This window comes from Sitophilus oryzae, unplaced genomic scaffold, assembly GCF_002938485.1.
Source record: "Sitophilus oryzae breed Bouriz unplaced genomic scaffold, Soryzae_2.0 scaffold_1297_pilon_pilon, whole genome shotgun sequence".
Lineage (NCBI taxonomy): Eukaryota > Metazoa > Arthropoda > Insecta > Coleoptera > Curculionidae > Sitophilus > Sitophilus oryzae.
In genome coordinates, this window is record NW_022145945.1 from 858,970 (window position 1) to 881,849 (window position 22,880).

General features: G+C 31.7%; 1 protein-coding gene across 1 annotated transcript; it reads left to right on the forward strand.

Annotated features, from left to right (window-relative positions):
* Positions 1-2,345: 2,345 nt before the first annotated feature.
* On the forward strand, positions 2,346-21,924 carry LOC115874522 (cuticle protein 16.5-like). The gene is made up of 2 exons (XM_030889680.1): positions 2,346-2,470; positions 21,341-21,924. The coding sequence occupies exons 1-2, from the start codon at positions 2,459-2,461 to the stop codon at positions 21,842-21,844; spliced, it is 516 nt and encodes a 171-aa protein (XP_030745540.1). The 5' UTR covers positions 2,346-2,458; the 3' UTR covers positions 21,845-21,924.
* The last annotated feature ends 956 nt before the right edge of the window (positions 21,925-22,880 follow it).

The following is a 22,880-nucleotide window of genomic DNA, read 5'->3' on the forward strand; positions in this document are numbered from 1 at the left end:
CATAATAATTACTCCCATTTCAAAATTACTTTTTTTTAAATGCGATTTTAATGACTCTCAGGCTCAAGAACTAACTTAAGCGAAAGGATTATAGTCGTAGTGATGATTACGAACTTTTTTAATCGCCTGTACCTATAAAAAAGGACCTTCTTGCCCCAAGCTCTTGCGAAATCTATATAATTTACATTTGAGTTATTGATAATCGTAAACAATAATATTGAAACAAGCGGGTGTCTCGAGAGCATAAGCATAACGGAATTCAGTTGGTGACCTTGCGATGGTTGTATGTTTGTTTTGTAATATGCTGAAGATCGCCGAAGGATTTGTTACAGAACGGACTGAAACAAGACGGAATGTTTTTATACTTCGTGAAGTAATTAGAACAAGAATAATTATTGGAGAACTCGAGTGGAGAGAAATTATTTACTATAATTAAAAGAATGCATGCTGACGTTACCAAAAATATAGTATGTTTTCAGAGAAATAAGTAAACATAGAGATACACTAAAGCTGCGTCCACATTGCTCGCGAGCAGGCCGAACGAACACGTGAAACACGAAAAATATATAAACCTAAATATTTCAAAAACGGTAAGGTTTAAGTGTGATAAACCTTAATCAAATTTAGTTTTATTTCAATCGTAGAATCTAAAAATGGAATAATATACAGGGTGTTCTATTTAAAAAAATACAACTATAATATTTTTTATTTATTTGGGACACTCTGTATCTTGTAAAATATTTTTAAGTTGTAGCTCTAATAGTCTTTCAATGAACCCAAAACTTACAATTTGCAAAAATCTAACCGTTTAGCTATAATACTCCGTGTCGTATGTGACGAATAACCCTCTATACAGGGTGGTCCGAACTGTATTCCGGAAACTTAGGCAGAATATTCTGCAGATAACAATAAGTAAAAATGTTTGTATAAATGTATGTCCTAAAATTCTTACTTTCAGAGATACAGGGTGTAGAAGTTTAATTTTTATATCGATTTTTTCTAAATAATTTCTGAAGTAACGTCAATATTTGGATGAAAATTGGTGTCTGGGAGTTTTTTGACATGAGAAATTTGATTTTGGTGTCAATATGACTCCTACTAGTAGAGGGCGCCACATACATGTGTTTTAACTGTTTTGAAGCGTAATAACTTTTTGTCCGTACCTGTATAAAACTACCGAGCGAAAAAATATACATCTCTGTGACTGTTTACGTAAAAAATATCTCTTTGTAAAAATCGCTACGAGTATCCCTTCTTAGGATATTTAGAATGGAAATAGACTATACATGTCATTATTGACGAAAAATAAACACGTAAATGAAATAATAAATTTAGGAAATTTTTATTTTTATAAAATAATCACAAATTTTTCTGCAAAAATTGATAATAAAACAGTTACTCGTAGCGATTTTTAGCAAGAGACGTTTTTCACGTAAAAAACTTCGAAAATGTATATTTTTTTACTCAGTAGTTTTATACAGGTACGGACGAAACGTTATTACTCTTCAAACCAGTTAAAAAATATGTAGGTGGCGCCCTCTACTAGTAGGAGTCATATTGACATCAAAATCAAATTTCTCATGTCAAAAAACTCGCATACACCAATTTTCATCCAAATATTGATGTTGCTTCAGAAATTAATTGGAAAAAATCGAAATAAAAATGAAACTTCTACACCCTGTATCTCCGAAACTAAGCATTTTAGGACATACATTTATACGAACTTTTTACTTATTTTTATCTGCAGAATATGCTGCCGAAGTTTCCGGAATACAGTTCGGACCACCCTGTATGTAGTTGTTAAAATCTCAAATTGTAAATCTGATATAGAGCTTTATTAAAAATAGTACCAAAATCAAAACAGAAGTGCTCAAAACTGACTTACAAAAAATATTTCTGTAACATGGATCATTATAAGTTGACATTTGTATACTACTAAGTTCACTTATATCTCTGATCTTATAATATTTCGAAAAACTCACCCTGTATATTCGATAAAATCACCCTAAAGCCATTTAATATTATTTAACTATTCTAACACGCGGAATCAATACAAGATCAATTTATTACCGCATATCTATGCCCCATACATAGCCATAATAATAATAATAATTTCTTTTTTTGGGTATATCTGTCGACCCTGTACCAGTCAAGACAACTTTTAAACCGTGATTTCGCGGCTTTTTTTCGCTCATAGCGGCATTAAAATTAAGAAATCCCACTTAGATACGTACCCGTACGTACATGTGGTGCGTACTTACGTAGTACTTTATGTATTTATGACATAAAGGCAAAAGTAGTACCGGCCGGTCCAGTAGTGACCCAGTGCCACCACCTTTTTCCTTTTCTTAATTATATATAGAGGGAAAACACGAGGACTCGGTATTCATACGGTTTTTCAGTGTAATCCCACAAGGAATTACTTATTATTACATATTATCAACCACCGACCGTCAATATGAAATTCCTCGTAAGTACTACAAACTAACTCCTTCTGCAAAACTAAGTAAATTTTATTTATTATTCTGTTTTTTTTTCAAGTTTTATTATTTTATTTTTTATTTTTAAATTTCTGTTGTTAGTTTTATTCTTTTATTTTTTAGCCTTTTCAAATTTGAATTCAATATTTTTTTTTATTTTACAAATAAGTCTCGAAGCTCAACTCTTAGATTCAAAATTAAATAATTATTATTTATTTCTGTCATACTTTCTTTGTAGTTTAATTTTGCTGTTTTATTTTTTACGAATTCTAAATAAAAAGGAATAATTTTTTGAATATACTTTTATTATATTTTAATTGATACAATTATTAAGCAAATTTAACCATTTATCAGAAGATTTTACAAAACTTTATAAAATTTAAAATGTATAAATGAATGCAATGTAATTATTCCCTTTTGTATTCAATTTATAAAACTATTTCTGCAAAACTAAACATATTTTATATCTTATTTTGTTTTTTAGTGTTAACATTTTTTTAGTTTCATGATTTTAATATTTTATTTTGTAGCCGTTAAAAAAAACAAATATTTTTTAATATATTATCTTTTTTTAGGAAATTTTATTGCAATAATTTTAGTGAATTTGAAATAAATACAAATATTTTTTTATGAATATTTTTTATTAACTTTAAATTCAAATTGTAAAATAATTTCTTCATCTCATGTTATAGTATAATAAATAATATAATATACAGATAATAATCTATAAATTTATTTAAAGAAAATTATGAATAATTTTATAAAACTAAATAAATTTTATACTTAATTCTTCAAAAAAGCTTAATGAAAAAATTTTATTTAAATTTGTGTTTGAGTACATATTATATTTTCCTCTTAATGTTTTATTTTAAATTAATTTCACTTTGGTACAAAGTAAATCTTCAATTTTATATTCTAACAAAACTACAACAATTAAGTAAGATGCATATAATAATTATATGCCGATAACATTTTAATTAGATAATTGCTATAATATCTGAGCTTAACTTATAATTACTCATTAATGTAATTATCCAGTTATATTCTATATTTTACATTCTTCTTAAAAGAAAAATATGGTAACCTTTTTAAATACATTAGATATATTTTATTATTATTTAAAGATTATTAAAGATTTTTTTTTATTTAATCAATTAAAAGAAATTTTGGTTTACAATGTATCTTATAGTCAAACTATTTTTTTTTCTGAGATAATATCATCATCATCATCATCATCATTTTCAGCTTATTCAACCATATTCAATTATGGTGTAGCATCTCCCACATCTTTAGATACTCTCCTGTAGTTGCGCCCATAGGCTATGCGAGCTCATGTTATCATCTTTTATCTATCCTTCTTGCCAGATGTCCTGTCCCTAATTATCTGGGTCTTTTGTCGTATCCACACTATTCTTTTACGGTCTTTCTTGGCTATTCCCAGCATGTTCCGTTCCAGTCAGCGTTGTGCTATCTGCAGTTTTCTTATAATGTCCGTTTTATGTGTCCAGGTTTCGCATGCATAGGTCATGACTGGTAATACACATTGGTCGAATGATTTCTTCTATAGATTTAAAAGGAGAGATTCTAGATTTGAATATGATTGAGTTTCTCCCATGCTAACTTAATTCTTCTGTTGATTTCTGGTAGTAGAGAGCTCGAACTATGTATTAGTTGTCCCAAATATATGTATATATTCGTCTACTAATTGCAGTGTTGTATTATTTATTAGAATGTGTCTTCTATCTACTAGTGCGTTGTACAGGGTGTCCCATTTTAGTTGAAATCATACTGTATCTCCGTTATTCGTGAAGATAGAAGGATGCGGTTTGCACAAACCTGTGCCACATTTTTGTTAAACGGAACATGCTGTCAACAAAATTTTTATATCTCTCTTTGTTTCTGACCTACAGGGTCTTTTAGAAAATTTTGGAATTTGAAACAGCCCCCGTATCTCCGTTATTATGGACGATATCGAGAAGGTGAAAATTGATTCTTGTAGAACTTTTTACGTAGAATACAGTGGCACAGTCTGTTTTCCTACGAAAAAAATATTTTTGAAAATATGAACTCAAGTTATGTTTTTTCAAATGGAACACCCTGTATATTAATTACTGGCTCTCAAAATAAAACAAGAGACAGATAGCAGTATACTTTTAATAATTCTTTAGTTTCTTTTATTATCAATCATGGCCTACTAGTAAATATGATTTTTAAATATATTTTTTTTAAATATTGCATTAAATAGTGAAAATAAATATAGCGTGTTATATATTTTTGAGAAGCTGTGTTCTATTTAAGAAAACATAACTTTTGTTCATATCTTTAAAAATATTCTTTTCGTAGAATAACAGACTACGCCAACGTATTCTACGTAAAAAGTTCTACAATGAACAGTTTTCACCGTCTCAATACCTTTAACAATGTATCTCTGTTATTGTTGGGGGTGTCACAAATTGCAAAATTTTCAAAAAGACTCTGTAGCTCAGAAACGAAGAGAGCTATGAAAATTTTGTTTACAGCATTTTCCGTTTGACAAAAAAGTGACAAAGGTTTGTGCAAACCGGACCTTTCTATCTTAACAAATAACGGAGATACCGTATGATTTCAAACAAAAAGGGGGACACCCTGTACAGGGTGGGTCAAATTCGACGCTTTTAAATGGAAACGCCCTTTTCTATAGGAGATAGACAAAAACTAATATCGGTGTCTGGAGCTCAACTTTCATCAAAAACATGATGGTGAAAACCGCACATCAATATCTGTTACCGTTTCGGGGTTACGGGGTGTTTTTCAAAAATGTGCTTTTTTAACAAATAGCTGTAACTTTTTTGCTATGGAAAATTTTGTTTTTCTATGAAAACATTTCCAAAGCATTTTTTACGTAGAATTTAATGGTTTAAGTATATCTTTTTTTAAATTAACAATTTAAGAGTTATCAACAGAAAAATTGATTTTTTATTTGGGACACCCTCTATATTTTTAATTAACTGAAAATAATTTAAAATTGCCTTTCCAAAAATATAGCACACTTGATATTTTGTTATAATTCCCGAAATTAATAATAATTCGAAATACAGAATTTTTAAAAGTTTGCCACTTTTAACTAGTAGGCTTTGGACCCCTTATTGATGATATGCCCATAATGGAACTCGACGACGCACCGCCTTTAAACGCTGAAGTTATCGGCAAATTTTTGCAGCCAATTTCAAGAATAATTGAATAGCTAACCAAGATCCCAGCCGTTGGCCGTCGAGGGCGCCTGACTTAGTGCCGATGGATCTAATCCTATGTATATATTTGCGGAATAATAAAGGTTCCTGATTCTTCGGTATAATCTAGACAAGAATTAGAAATACTTAGCAGTTATGAGAGGGTATCTTTCACCCCCACTGAGTTAATGATTCCGCGAAAAATGTTCAAAAACTGCCCCGTCTGTCCATAACAGAAGACGGTCGATATGTCGAACACCTGTAGCAAAATCTCATGTCTTGGTTTGCTATTTATTTTTATTGTTTTATATACATATAGTTTAAATGTGTTGATGTTGGTTAAATATATTTTAAATTATTTAAAAATTTATAAAATTCTGCATCTCTATAGCGAATATTATTTTCGTTTTAATTGATGCTCACAGCTCAAAGCCTACTTATTTAAAGCGGGCGAATTTTTATATAATTTATATCTCGAAGAGGAATCGAGCAACATATCAAGTGTGTTATATTTTTGGAAAGGTAATTTTAAGTTATTTTCCATAAATTAAAAATATACAGGGTATCCCATATAAAAAATCAAATTTTCTGTTGATAATTCTTAAATTATTAATTTTAAAAAAATTATGCTTAAACCATTAAATTTTACGTGAAAAGGTGCTTTGGAAATGTTTTCATAAAAATACAAAATTTTCCATAGCAAAAAAGTTACAGCGATTTGTTAAAAATGCATATTTTAGAAAAACACCCCGTAATTCCGAAACGGTAACAGATATCGATATGCAGTTTTCAACATCATGTTTTTGACAAAAATTGAGCTCCAGACACCGATATTAGTTTTTGTCTATCTCCTATAGAAAAGGGTGTTTCCATTTAAAAGCGTCGAATTTGACTCACCCTGTACATTACTTTAGTTTTTGCTAAATTAATTTTGAGACCTACTTTATTGCTGGTTTAAATACTAAATACTTATCGTTAATTTAATGTAGTTCTTGTAGTTCTTCAGGATTATTGGCAATTAGGACAGCGAATCTTAGATGGTTAAAATATTCTCCATCTACTTTTAATCCTTTGTTGGTCCAGTCCAGTTGACGGAAGATTTCTTCTAGTGTTGCTGTAAACAATGTTGCTCAACTCCTTACTAGTTGAGAACTCTGGGGTTGTTTTATATATCATTACTTTTGCTTTGGTTTCTTGCTTGCTTTGGTCATTAGTCTAAAGAATCCTCGCTGAGTAACTACATAAAAACAAGTTTGGTACATCAGATTTCGGTACCGAGACATTCTCAAATCTGATTTTCTTTTGCAATCATTTAAAACATTAATCGATATTACTTGCAAGATTTATGGCATTATGCAATCCTGCTTGCACCTGTTGCATAAATTCTTATTAGGATGACGGCGCTATAAGCGCCGATCAGTGGGAGATGAATGGGTAGAATTGCGCACAGCTCTAAGCACGTAAAGTGTGCGACAGTAAGCTAGAACAAGGCGCGCCAAATCAACTACCAATAAAATAAATAAAGCATTATGCGCAAGGAATAATTCTCATTAACCGAACGCCGTTTTTATTCAGTTCAACTTTAAAAGGAGCGATTTGCGAAATAAAGTGGTTCTTTCCGACGAAAAATACATTTTTAATTAGCGTTTAAATTATTTAATTTGCCTTATACGGGGTTTACGATAATCTTATTTCGGAATGCGGCTATTCGGAATTAACAGGTATATAAAAAAGCGTATAGTATATTCTTTCTATAATTCTTGTTTTTATAAATTTTCGCTAAACAAACTGTTTTGGGTCAAGAGCCAGCAAAATTGACAGTTTTAGACTGATCGCTCAATATGGCACTTTGTCTACTACCCACACCCTTTATTTTGTTATTAATGGCTGATCTACCCTAAAATTATATGAGACAAATATTCATTCGCAAGAAGCTAAATAGGATCCCGATATCCTTATTATCAAAAAAGCTTATAAGTTTGCCTCATTAATTCATTAAAAGTAGTGGAAAAAAATATTTTGATGATTTTGATTGTTCTGGATTGAATATGTAGTAGTACACGGTAGATGGTAACAGAATCGTAGAAATTTCTCATTACCATTACAGCAATGCAAAGGAATGCATCTCAAACACTAGCTGATCATCATTTTGAAGCGAACAACACTGTATCTGATCATATACTGATGCAAGAATAATGCAATAATATGAATAATGCAATTGATTGCAACTAAATACTAATGTTTTCAAAGATCACTTATACTTATAATTTATATACCGGGTGCGTCTCAAAACTGGCTTACTCCTATAACTTGTTTTTTTTAGATGAAAAAAAACGAGATTTAGTATGTTAGTATATGGCATAAATTAAGATTAATTGACGTATTCAATTGTTTTTAGTCACTTCCGGTTTTCCCGGAAATGACTACAACTTTTGATTTTTAAATGGCACCCTCGGTATTTTTTTACTTTATGCGATAGAGAATGACACTCTGAATAAAATGACATATCATATGTCAACTTTTGACATTTTCGCCTATGGTTTATTTGAAATTGTAACATACGGTTCATAACGACAATTTGACTCGAAATATCCAGTGTGTGGTACAAAATTATTCGTAAAAAATGCTTTTTCCAAATATGCAAATGAACCACCCTTGTTTCATTTGAAAAAATTGACATATGGTTAAAAATACGATTTGGGCATTTTTTAACCCAGGACACAAAAAATATTAGATGATCAAATCTATTTTCCAAGGCACCTTGTTTAAAAATTAGTGTTTTTAACACAGCCATGGCACTCTAGATTGAAATTTAAAATACGATTTTTTTTTGAGCAAAAATGTCAAAAGTTGTCATATGATATGTCATTCTACTCAGAGTGTCATTTTCTATCGAACTATAAACTAGAAATATACCGACGGTGCCATTTAAAAATCAATAGTTGTTCGTTGAAACAGGAAGTGACCAAAAACAATTGAATACGTCAATCAATCCTAATTTATGTCATATACGAGCATACCAAATTTCGATTTTTTATCTGAAAAAATAAAAAAGTTATAGGGGGTGAGTCACTTTCAAGATGCACCCGGTATAGTAAAAACAACAACGGCGGACTAAGATTGAACGAAGAGAAGAATTTTGAAGTACCTTTAAATGAAACTTTATTGTTAGATTAGGATAAATATGCTTAGTTGATATGTTCTACTAGTGTGTGGGGGGGGGGGGGCGCCAGGTAGTGTATTCGCCCGGTCTCAATATTTTCCTTCCGCCGGCCCTGGATACAGCCGAGTAGTAGAATATTTTCTTAGTGGGACACCCTGTACAGTAGCATATTTGAAGCTTGAAATACATATTTCCCAAATAACTCAAATAGCGAGCAATGCGAGCATTTAATTTTATAAAATACGAGATTGTGTGAAATGTTGCTATATTGTAAAGGTGTGGCAATGAGGTTACGTGCGATATTTTTAAATCCTAGCCGCTTTGCGCGCTTTATTTTTTATTTATCATCACAATTTATCGCTGTACCTTTAATGTTACCCTATCTTTTAGGTATTTCAACAATTTATTGCTGTACTGTCTGATATTTAAAAGAATTTAAAAGGATTTAAAAGAATTACGACTACGTTGTTGTATTCACCTTTTGTTTCGTTTCAGGTTTCAGTATATAAATAAATTAAAAATTGACGTTTTTACTGTTCTTTCGAGAGTGCAAAAACTAAATAAAATGCATAAAAATTGAGTTATTAAATGTCAAAAACTAATTGCCACATCGTGATGGTAATAAATAATTATTGTTAAAGGAAACATTAAGTTGTAATTAATAATTTTTTCACTTAACACTTTTTGTGTTTGGACGTTTTTATTATAAGAAATATTCTACGATGGGTATACCGGGTGTTTTTCAAAAGTAGCTCAGCCCTATAAATTTTTTATTTTTCCAGACAAAAAAAAACGAGATGACTTATTCAAATACTTTCGGTCACTTCCTGATTCACCGGAAATGGCTAAAACTTTTCATTTTTAAATGAAACCCTCGGTATTTTGTTACTTTATTCCATAGCAACTGTTAAAATTGTCTTATATCTATCAAAAATAGTAGATAAAATAATACTTTAACCGCAAGGGTCGATTAAATAATACTTTAACAGCGAGGATAGGTTAAAAACTTTATTTCTTCTCGCACGTTTTTTAATTGCTTCCATTTTTGAAAATCTTTGTATTCCTTTTCCTAAGTTATTCGGGATTTAAATGAAAGTAGTTTGGATATGGCGTTTGTCGCCTCAGCTTGAATATCTGTTGGTAATTTACTTATTTCGTTTTGAGACATTTTTGGTTCCAATTCAATCAGCAATCGACACGAGAATTAACAAATATTGACTCAAAACTGACAACTAAAGAGACAGGTTTATTTATATGTCAAATTACATAGAAACCAACGCCAACCCAGCACAATATTTTTTCTACTCGTAATAAATTCCTTGAAATAATAATTTCTGAATATTTTTTAAAACGTAACTCGCTATGGAAAGAAATATTGTTTTATACACGACGATAAAATTGCATTATCGTCTTGTATAAAAAATAACTATTTTATGCAGAGCTGAAACCTTACAGAAAATTCATTCGATTTAAAACATTTTAATGTCTTAAGTTATTTGATTTTAAGTAAATTTTCGAAAGCTGACTTAAAACTTAAATCTTGAGTCATTTTAAAAAATCATAAAAAGTTAGTTTTTCGAAACCGATTTTTTTTATTATTTGCCGTGTTACGCGTGCGTAGTGAGTCTGTTGTCTATCAAATGAATCTTCGACTCTTTAAAATCCTCTATGCCATCGATATCTTACATGGTGATCTAAACATATCACCACTTTTGGCAACGGACATGTATTCGATGACATTTAAACTGTAATGGATACATACAGGGTGAGTTTTCTACGATGTTCTCCATGGGTATCTCGGAAACTACTGGCGATAGAGATTCGGTTAAATGGGGAAAGAATTGCAGTTTTGTGGGATCATATAAATACGCGCCTTTCAGATTTTTGAAAAAGTTCATGGCAGAAAGCAACGACGATTAAACTTGTCTCCATGACTAACTAAGCAAAATTGTTTAAAAATTATTAGAATTATCAGTAGATACATACCCGGTGTTGCATCGTCGAGCGGGACATAGGAAATCCCATGTAAATTTTAATGGGTTCAATTATTGGCTTCCCTAATTATTTTAGAGAATAATTTTTAGGTTTATTGAAGAGCACTAAAACCCACATTCAAAAGAATAACTTTAGATATTTTTGATTAGCCCGTTTACGAGTCACCGCCGATTTCTTTTTAAATATTTCTCCTTTCTTATTGCCCTGTATTTACTTATGAGCACCAGTCAAGGTAAAAGATAACTGTCAAATGAAGTTGTCATTTCAGAAATTTATCTATCTAGTGCTTTATTATTATTATTAAAAACTCATACCTACATCGAAAATATTAGCCATGAATTACACTACCGAAGAAACAGTATTGATTATTAAATGGTATTATCAAGGAAATAGTTATCAAAAGGTGTCGGACATGTTTGCTGCTCTGTATCCGAATAGACCGATATCTACCTGGAAAATCTACAATCGCAAGAAATATCCAGAGATTTGAGGCCAAAGGTACCCTAATAAATAACTGCAGATGTGAAGCAAGGCAGGAACAAAGAGAAGATGCAAGAAATGATACCGACTTGGAAGTTTTATTGTGCGTGGAAGAGAACGATGGAAAGATCAGCACAAGGAAACTTGAGGATGAAATAGGAATAGATCACACTACAGCGTTTCGAATTTTGAAACGACATAAATACTATTCCTTCAAATATGAAAAGCACCAAGAGCTACGAGATGGGGACGAAATACAGCGGCAGGCGTTTTGTTTTGATATGATGGAAAGAGCAAACACGGATAGGGAATTTTTAAAAACATATGTTTCACTGACGAATGCACGTTTACCTTAAATAATGAACCCAATGTTCAAAATTATCGATATTGGAACAAAGAAAACCAACACAGGTTTGTCGAAACAAGGACGCAATATCCACAGAAAGTAAATGTTTGGGCAGGGATATTCGGACACAATATTATCGGGTCATTATTTCTTACGCGAAATTTAAATGCAGAATATTATTTGGAACTACTCGAAAATCATATTTTACCTGCTTTACATAATGCCACTAGGGAAAATCAGAAAGTTTGGTACCAAATGGATAGCTGCCCGGCACATAGTACCCTGGCTGTTCGGGAATTTAGACAATAGTTTTAACGGAAACGTTATTGGCCTAAATCATACAGTAAATTGGCCAGCAAGGTCTCCTGATATTTCGCCAAATGATTTCTTTCTCTGGAGCCATTTAAAAAACAGGATATACAAGGATAAAAAATACACAAATATAGACGAGTTAAAAAATGCTATTTCTGCCGAATGCAATAGAATTTCAGTTTACCAACTAGCGAATGTAGGAAGAGAATTTTATGATCGCCTGGGTTATTGTCTAGCAGTCGATGGAGGAATATTTGAACATCTTCTTAAATCCTAAAGTTCTAACAATTTAATAGCACCTAAATTAATAAGTTATTGAATATTGTAATAATACTATAATTAACCTTATAATTGATTACTTTATTTTACTTTAATTCATATTAATTTGTGTTTATAAATACATCTTTAAGATTTCCGATGTAGGAATGAGTTTTCAATAATAATAAAGCACTGAATAGGTAAATTTCTGAAATAACAACTTCATTTGACAGTTATCTTTTACCTTGACTGGTGCTCATAAGTAAATACAGGGCCATAAGAAAGGAGAAATATTTAAAAAGAAATCGGCGATAACTTGTAAACCAGCCAATCAAAAATATCTAAAGTTATTCTTTTGAATGTGGGTTTTAGTGCTCTTCAATAAACCTAAATAGAATTATTCTCTAAAATAATTAGGAAAGTCAATAATTGACCCCATTAAAATTTACATGGGATTTCCTATGTCCCGTCCGACGATGCAACACCCGGTATATCAAAAGTTGTAGTCAGATCCGGTGAAATAGGAAGTGACCGAAAAAAAAATTGAATACGTCAAACAATCCTAATTTATGTATCTGAAGAAATAGAAAATTTATTATAGGGGGTGAGCCACTTTTCAGATGCACCCGGTATTGATTAAGTCTTTACGAAAATTACTTGACTTTAAAGAAGATTTAAATCATTTAAATGTTATGCTGATATTGACTTAAGATTTAAATCTTTTTAACTGACTTTTTGCAGCTCTGTATCGATCTTATGTTGTCAACCTATGATTTCATCATTGTTAAATGTAATTTGTTCTATTCTCGACACTATTATTTATAGCACCTACGGTTAGTGTCTTCGAAATGCATTTTGTAATTTAACACTTCTTGTTTGAATTAGACAAAAGCCTAAATTAAAAAAAAATACAATTGGACATTCACACAATTATAGATTGACAACTTAAGGTATGTTGGCATTTGTCTGGTTTTGCATTGTTAACCCTTAAGCTTCGTTCAGAACCTCGCAATTAGTGGTTTTAATTACACCTTGTACTTTTTAGTTTACGATCATTCACAATGTCTAAAAGACACAATTAAAATTAATAGCATATCCTAGCAACAGATTGCGGTAGCCAGTTGTATCCATCACCTAATATTTCGCTGATAAAACAATCAACTTTTAATTTCCAACCATAATTTCTCTAGACGGATGATAATCAAAGGCCAAAATAACATTCCTCGCAAATTTTGAAGCAAAGTTTGATAACTTTTTCTAATAAAGCTTCATTCAGAACCTCGCCATTCTTCTTCTTTCTCTGCTTATCCATTAATGGATGTTTGCGACCACACTTTCCATGGCTTCCCTATCTCTGGCAGTGTGGATCAACGTCTGTATGTTACCAATGCCTGTCCACTGTCTTATGTTCCGCAGCCACGACATTCTTTTCTAGCGATGGCGCTTTGGAACAGGATCTGTTATTTTCGAAACAGGTTTGTTTTGGAACTGGCTTGGAACAGGTTTATGTGCTATCCTATACCAGTTCCAGTTCCAACTGTTCCAGCTGTTTCAAAACACTGCAACTTAAATTAAATACTTAAAGAAATAAATTCTGGGAATTGTTTAAATTATGTTATCTACTATATTTGTGATACTAGATTCTTAATAGTGTATTTCTTAAAATTAGATAATTATATATTATATTGCATTTGGCAACATCGCCAGTACGTTTTTTTGATGGTAAGAAATTCTCTTCGCCTATTCTGTTTACATTAAAAAAACTCTGCGTAAAAAATGTATACATACCGACAAAGGAACCGCTTGTTTTTATTATCTAGGAATGTAAGTTGCTTTTATTTTATATGTATTTTACTATTTTACATATATAAAATAGTAAACGTTAGATATACTTTTCTTTCTGTATTTTTAAATATTGATTTCCTATTTAAAATTTATAATAAAAATTTAGTTGAATTTTAATTAAATATATCAAATATCGGCAACGCTGCGAAAACCGTCACCCTTGTTTTTTTACGTCTATGCACTATATTAGTTAGTGATGAATAATCGAATTATTTTCACCATCGAATAATTAGTAATAATTCATATTTCACAATCGAATTAATAATTCGAATTATTTAGTAGTATTATAAATTTAACCTAAAAATAAATTCGTCCCAGCTAGTGCTCGTCTAGGGGCTATTTTAAACAAATTCTGAACCATTGCCATACCTATATTCTATCACTGAATAAAAAATTAAAAAAAATATTCTTTATTCAATGTATTCTATTAACTGTGCCGAAGCCGTTTAATAAATTAAACCATAATTTAAAGTTTTAAATTTAAAAGTGCCGAGTTTATGATTGTTTCAATTCCTATTGAAAAGCTCATATCTCAAATAAAAGCTTCTTCTAAAACGATATAAGTATGTCCTTGTTTACGTGCGGTTCGTATTTCTTTTTATTTTATCAGTTGCAATCAATAATTATTTAGATAAAAGAAGAAAATTAATTTTAGTGTTCGGTGAAATTTGGGTGAGAGGGAATTGAACCAAATAATAGTAGTATTCTTTCGTTCGAAACGAAATGAAAGTTTTCACTTAAACTGATTTATTCCTACATGGTATAGGAAATAACAATGATTTCTGGATTTTTCTATATCGGATCGTTCCTTTCTTTGCCAATTCCCTTTATAAATCAGTTTAAGTGAAAATTTTCAGTTCGTTCAGAACGAAAGAATACTACTAATAGTACTATACTAATTACTAATATTCGTATTTGTCCATAAGAGGTTATGTTTTATGTTCATTTGTAATTCGGTTACCACAGATATAATATAAAATACTACTAATTTTTATCTCGATATATCGAAAAAGATAATTCGAATTAGTTAGTTTTAATTTACTATCGAATTAGTCGTATTATTTAATTCGAATTTTCCCAACACTAATATTAGTGCACTCGCACTCAATCTCGATAATATAACGCCAAGCGACCGCGTATACTACCTCGTTTCTCAACTGAAACTAGTTCTTTTTACTTAACTGTTCCAGGTCCCAAACTGTTCCAAGCCCCAAACCGTTCCAAGTCCCTAACTGTTCCAAGTGCTAAACTGTTCCAGGCCCTAAACTGTTTCAAGTCCCAACAGGGGCGTAGATAGGTGTATGCTATGGGGGTGGTACTATGATTAAGTCGCAAAAAAAATCGCCGTCGGAATTTTTTTGTCGAATTAAAACGACGGCGATTTTTTTGTCTTCAAAAAGATATAAAAACATAACACAAAAATTAAAATATAGATTTGTAAATAACATAAACAAAAATAAAACAACGACGTTTATTAGTTAATTTTCTATAAACTATAAAAAAAAACTCTAAACTATCGAAAAAAACTATAAAAACTATAAACTATAAATAAAACTACAAAACACAATCAAGTTTTCTAGTACGCTGTTTGGAAAACCTATCAATAACAGCATCAACATTTATTTCAATATCTTTACGGATATTGATTAGAGTTAACCCCACTAATCTGTCCTGGCCAATAAGAACACTTTGTGTGCTTTTAATTAGGTCGAACATATTATAAACGATAAATCAACATAATTAAAAGCATACAAAGTGTTCTTATATGTCGGATTTTAATTAAAAAAATCCTTTCATAGTCAATGACTATTTCAATTCTCGTATCTCGTCAAGCGTCAGGGGGGGGGTACTGTCCCCCAGTACCTCCCCCCCCCCCTTATCTACGCCCTTGAGTCCCAACCTGAACAGTGGGACTTGGAACAGTTTGAGACTTGGAATAGTTTGCGACCTGGAACAGTTTAGGGCTTGGAACAGTTAAGAACTTGGAACTGTTTGAAACAGTTAAGTAAAAACAACTGGTTTGAGTTGATGATAATCGAGGTCGTATATCGGTTTCGCTAGTCTAGCCAAGTCTAGCGGACGCGACCGTTCAGGTGTTATCTGTTATTGTCGCCATACAGGGGCGTAAAAAACAAATGCGGCTGTTGCCGTTATTTAAAATATTTAATTATAACTCAACTAAATTCTTATTATACATTTTAAATTTATAATAATTTTTTTTAAATATTTATTTTTTTTAATGTAAACAGAAACAGAATAGGTAAGGAACATTTTTTAGTATAAAAAAATGCTGGCGATGTTGCCAAATGCAATATAATTATCGCATTATAGTTTTTTTTTTGAAAAATACAGTGTAAGAACAGTCGGTTATTGTTTTGTATTATAAATATAGCAGATATTAAAAAAAATAAACTCTTCCACGAATTTACTTTTTAAGTACCTATATCACAAAATTATAAATCTATATTCATTAGTGCTTATACAGGGTGGGTCTTAAATAAGTGCACATATTTTTAGGGGTTGTATATATTTCGATTCACATGAGTTTTTTTCGGGAGAACATGTTTTTGAAAGGTTTATATTTTTCGAAAATTTGATAGTATTTTTTTTAATGTTTAGTTAAAAAACATTATATCTTGGTAATATAGCAACATAGACAGTAGATTAAATTTAGAGAAAACAGAAAAATCCCCAGTAGTTCTCATTATTTAACCAAAAAATATTCTTTTATATAAATTTAAGAAGAAAAATAGCAACCGAATCAGAATGGCGCAAGTACGGTATTAATTTTCGTTTTGGAACAGTTTGGAACTGGGACAGGTTTCTTGGAACAGGTATCTTTTGCAACTGGAACAACTTGTACCTGTTATTAAAAAATCGCTGTTCCGGCCATGACTATTTTTTTCCATCCCAAACCTCTTCTGCCCTCGACAATCAACTGGAGAAATTGGTATTTATGGTTACGCATGACGTGACCCAGGTATGCATTGCAGTCTTTCTTTTTTTTTTACAGTGTTGAAGAGTTCGCGTTCTCTATTAATACGTCTTAGTACATCCTCGTTTCTTATCTTGGCCGTCCATGGTATCTTGAGGATTGTGCGGTATATCCACATTTCGAAAGCTTCCAGTCTGTTTATGGCCCTTGCTTTTAGTGTCCAACTCTCCACGCCGTAGAGGAGCACCGACCAGACGTACAGTTTGACAAATATAGGAAGTAGAGATGGGCAAAAGTAACCGGTTTTTTGAATAACCGGTATTTTCCTCTAAAATAACCGGTTATTTAAAGGTAGTTTTTTTTTCACCAATTAACCTAATAACCTTGCATTACGTTCAATAACCTATAGCCGGTTATTTTTTAAAAAATCGTACTTGTTTAAAACAACTAACAATTAAATATTAGCTGTTTGAATCGTAAATTTCGAAGAAGCGAACGGCACGGATCTTCCCGATATTACGACCATAACGGGAGATCCCGCTCCCGCTCCCAAAACGAAAATATATGACATCAAATGTCAAAATTAAATCAGGCATCAGGCGAACCCTGATGATAATAATCAAAACAACGGCCGAATGGCCCTGACAGGTCAGGGCCATAAAGCAAAGTACTAATGCCATAGACTACTACTAGCCACCAGCTAGCCAAGTGATACAAACCTGACTTCAAATAGATTCTCTAAATTCTATATTTAAATTTTAACCGACTTTAACGGATTTTCAACGGTTCTTCAAAAGTTTTCCATGGTTTCACCCAGTTTCACCCAGTTTCACCCACGTTTCACCGTAAATATATTTCATTTGTAGTTTGAAGTCTCTCTTGAAGCTTAGATTAAGAATACAAAATTGAAGTTCAATATAGAAGTTCAAGTAATGAATGAAGATAATCTCTCATTATTTATTCATTCAGTCTCCTTATTTTTCTTTTGGTCTATTTTTCGTGTGGTCTATTTTTCTCCGTATTTGATTAAAATAACTTGGTTGTAGATTGTAGAACTTGTGAGTTGTGTGGTTTATTTGAACGTTAAGTAATTACTAGTTTTAATATCATATCCATGTCTACTCAAAAAAGTGAGGTTAGCATTTTTATTTAAATTCATTTTGTACATATACATACTTACATTGCTACAATCTCTATTTAATCATGCGATTTAACTAAGTTTATTATCTAAATTTGAAGTAGACGTATGGAGTGTAGAGGACACAATTAGATTTTATTACTAAATATTTAGTTTTGCTAGGTTAGGTTATTTGAATAACCGGTTATTTTGTGTCGGTTAATTTTGTCAAGTTATTATTTTTTAAAGATAATTCCGGTTAACCTATAACCGGTTTTTTACCAATAACCGCCCATCTCTAATAGGAAGAGACTTGGGGATAGCACCGATCGCGATACGAAAAATCTGATTAAAGTAAACTTGTGGGCTGTCCACTGCGCATCGAGGGGCGTCTCTTATTTTATATTTCTCACGTCTCTAGCTATACTTGTTAAGTTATAGCAGTCCACAAATCTCAATCGAAGCTCAAGGTCGAAATCGCTACAGGTGAAGACTTTTTTAAATTTAAGGAATACGCCCCGGGCTTGCTCGATTCTGCACTTAATGTCCCTGTCAGATGACCAGTTCTCGTGAAGCCAAGCTCGCAGGTACTTGAATTTTGCCACTCGTTCTATGAATTTCCCTTCGTAAGTTAAGCTGGCGTGTCTACTCATCCACCTCTCTCGTGACAACCATGAATTTTTTTTGTGTTAATGGCAAGTCCCATTCTTTGACTACATTCTCCTACCATACTAACCAACATAATACGTCGCAATTAGTGGAGTAAATTAGTAGTTTCACTTAGGGTAGCAGTTGGTTCCTTTAATTTCAATGTAAATATTCAGAACATTAAAATTAACGGTAGTTTTTTTTCAATTAATAGAAAAAGTTAACAAACTGTTGACTTTTCCACTAATTATACTTCAAAATTTTCGAGGAATGTCATTATGTCATTTTAATCTTTGATTATCATCAGTCAAGAGAAATTCGGGTTAAAAATCAAAAGTTGATTGTTTTATAAGCTAAATATTAGGCTCTCACTATAGATACAACTGACTACCGCAAGCTGTTGCTAGAATATTCTATTAATTGTATTTTTTAGACAATGTGAATGATCGTAAACTAAAAAGTATAAAGTATAACTGAAACCACTAATTTATTTCACCAATTGCGAGGTTCTGAATAAAGCTTTATTAAATCAATTTAAGAATAGTTGTAGTTTTTATTAAATTAGTTCCAAAAGGCTTGTCCAAATTTGGCATGTATGTACAGGGTGGCGCCTCTCCAAGGAGAACGGTAGTTTATATCGAAATAAAATTTTAAGAGCATATGTTGGTTAACTGAAAGCATTTTATAAAAATATTTACAGTTATCCAGGGTGTCCCCAAAAAAAGTTACACATTAAAGTTGTGTTTTTTCTAATGGAACACCCTATATATTAATTGATTTTCGGATTTATTAAAGAAGAATATCTCTAAGATCTAAGGATTTTGACATATTTCACATTTTGTGAAAATGAAGAGTAAATTTTAAATTTCGAGAACAGCTACCTAAATTTTAGTTGACCTTGTATATCCTGATTATAAATTGATATACAGTAACCATTGTATGTTAAACCAAATTGAAATTTGACCCGAAAAGTTATACAGGGTGAGACGAAATTAATATGGAACATTGGTCACTTTTAAAATCAAGTTACTCCTTTATTTTAAATGGAACACGCAGTATATTATTCCGGTGTTTAATGGGGAATTTATATATCCTCAAAATATTATAAAGGTTGCCTACCCCTCAGACAAAGATTTTCCTAGATATTTTAATTTTTAAGATTTTGCGTCAGTAGATCTTTATTATTTGAAAAAATCTAGGGCGTGGCTGTGATATACCCTTTGTTAATTTAACAAAAATTATAGATTGTAGAGTAAAACACTCAACGGTAATAAAAAGATACACGTTTAAAACATATTTTAATTATTACATAATTAAAACTAGACATAAACCTATAATTCTGTGACAAAAATTAGCTAGATGAAATCAGATGCTCAAAATGCTTCTTTTCCTGTTAACTGCATAAAATGATTGTCTTTTCAAAAGGATTTTTTCATCTTAAAAGGTATATGTAGTTGTATGAGTTCTACCTCGAGAAGCAGCTACAATATTTTTTCTCATGTTGTCAATAATAGTTGGTCCAGTTTTGTAAACACTGTAACATATCCCCATAAAAAAACAGACAGAATTGGTGAATGCAGTATGCTTCCCAACTAATAGAATCATATCACTTCTGTCTGATGTAGGATAAGTTTGCATTTTGGGCAAATTTCTGAATTTTTTTTTGTTTTAACTGACACAAAATGATACCTAGTTGTTAAGGTTGGACTAATTAGACAGCTATGTTGAAGTAACGTCAGACATATCACAGCCACCTAGATTTTATCAAATAATAAAGACCTACTCAAATCAAATCATGTAAATAAAAATATCTAGGAAAATGTTTGTTTGAGGGGTAGGCAACCTTAATAATATTTTGAAGATATCTGAATTTTCCATTGAACACCGGAATAATATACTGGGTGTTCCATTTAAAATAAAGAAGTACCTAACTTGCTTTTAAAAGTAACCAATGTTCAATATTAATTTTGTCTCACCCTGTATAGCTTTTTGTTTTAATTGTGTTTAACATACAACGTTTATTTTTACTAAATATCTCTCTAATTTTTTTAATAAAACAAAAAAAATAGAAAAAGAAAAAATTTTCCTAGAATTCGAAAATCAATTAATATATAGGGTGTTCCATTACAAAAAAGAACAACTTTGACATCTAACTTTTTTTGAAGACACCCTGTACAACTCTCTATATTTTTAAAAAATGCTCTGGATTAACCTACATTCGCTAACAGAATTTCATTTCAATACAAACTGTCGTTCTCCTTGGAGCCTCTGCGGCGTGTGAGAGGTGCCACCCTGTATATTCAGCATACGCAGATCTTTAAAAAACCTATTTACTACTTCGCTGTAAAATTAACAGAGGGGCCAATATTTGGACAGTTTAAAAGTTGCATGGGACTTCCTATGTTTCCAACGACAATACACCACCCGGTATAATAAATAATTATTAACCTCAACTGAATTTCTTGGTATGATTTTATTTTTTATATCAAAATATTCAATCAAAATATTATAAAACAAAATCTAAACAACACATTTTTACCTTTCCAATGTAGATTGTTCTTGTTGCCGTTCTCGCCCTTTCCACAGCCGAAAAGGCCCCAGAAGAGCCCCAAGACGAGAAAAAACAATCAAAACGTGGCCTGCTCGGTCTGGGATACGGCTACGGTTATTCCTCACCTCTCTACCACGAACCCCTCCACTACGCCGCACCCGCTCCAATAATCAAGAGCTACGCCGCTCCCGCAATCAGCTACGCAGCTCCTGCCATCTACAAGGCGCCCGCCATCAGCTACTCAGCACCCATCTACAAGGCTCCAGCAATCAGTTACGCCGCTCCAGCTATCAGCTACTCGGCTCCGGCACCTTACATCAGCAAGGGATACGTGGCTCCAGCTTTGAGCTACAGCGCTCCTTTAATTTCGAAGAGTTACATTGCTCCTGCTCCTCTGTACGCTAAGAGTTACTCTGCTCCTTTGTTAAGTTATTCCGCTCCAATTTATTCGAAACCTATCATTTCGGCACCTTTGTCGTTGGGATATGGTGGAAAATACTGGTAGATTTTCGGTTAGTTAAAGTTAAAGCCTCTTTCTGTATATTTTGTAATGTGATATAAGGAAATACAACATAATTTTCAATTGACGAGTGTTTTATTTTTCTGATGTATCAGTTGGTTGACTGATGGAAATGAACTGAGTATAATTAATTGTTTTTGTTTTTTAGGTAAGTATTCAGCTTTTATTTTTATTTCAATATGATTGATTCTTGAAGCAAGTGTAACTTCAAAGTAAAGTGAAATTAATAACTATTTATCGACTGGAAAGTCAGTTACCGATAACGACTAAACACTTAATTTTTAATGCATAAAGATATTTCGAGATTTTTTATTTTTTCTTTCCGTTAGAAGCTTAAAGCTACCTAAAATTCAAAATCTGAAGTCTGTGAAACTTCTGGAAGTAACTACCTTAGAATTTTGATGATCGCCCAGTGAGTCACTGTCGAAAATAAAGAAATTTGACAAGGGAAAATTCATAAACTACGAGGTATAATTACAAGATATTTTTTATATTTTTTGTGATTGTAACAAGGTATGTTAAAATTAAGTTAGTTTCTCTATATAAAACAGGTCTTATATAGAAACTCTCGCCAATATATACAAAGAAGCCAAAGCAATAGTATCATATTGTTACGGATTCCGTGGGTCCACTAATTTAAACTCACGATAAAATACTTAACGAATTTATTTTCTCACTTTATACACAATTACTAACTTATAACACACAACAAACTAACTATTTATAAGATTCCTTCACCAAATTGTCCGATTTTCAATTTCCACGCGGTATATTCAAATTTCAAAAACTCCCTCAGTTGTCGATGGCTCCGGCTTATATACTCTATTGACTGCTTCTCGAAATTTCCCCAATTCTCGGAAAGCGTACTTCTTCATACCAGACAATTCCATTGTCTGATTCCCTTACTTCTCGACTTGACTAAAAGATGGCGCCTGAAAAAGTCTTTTAATTTCTGGCGTTGCGGTTGTGCACGCAACCAGTAATACATTTTTAATTTCTGGCGGATACGCCATTTTTCTTG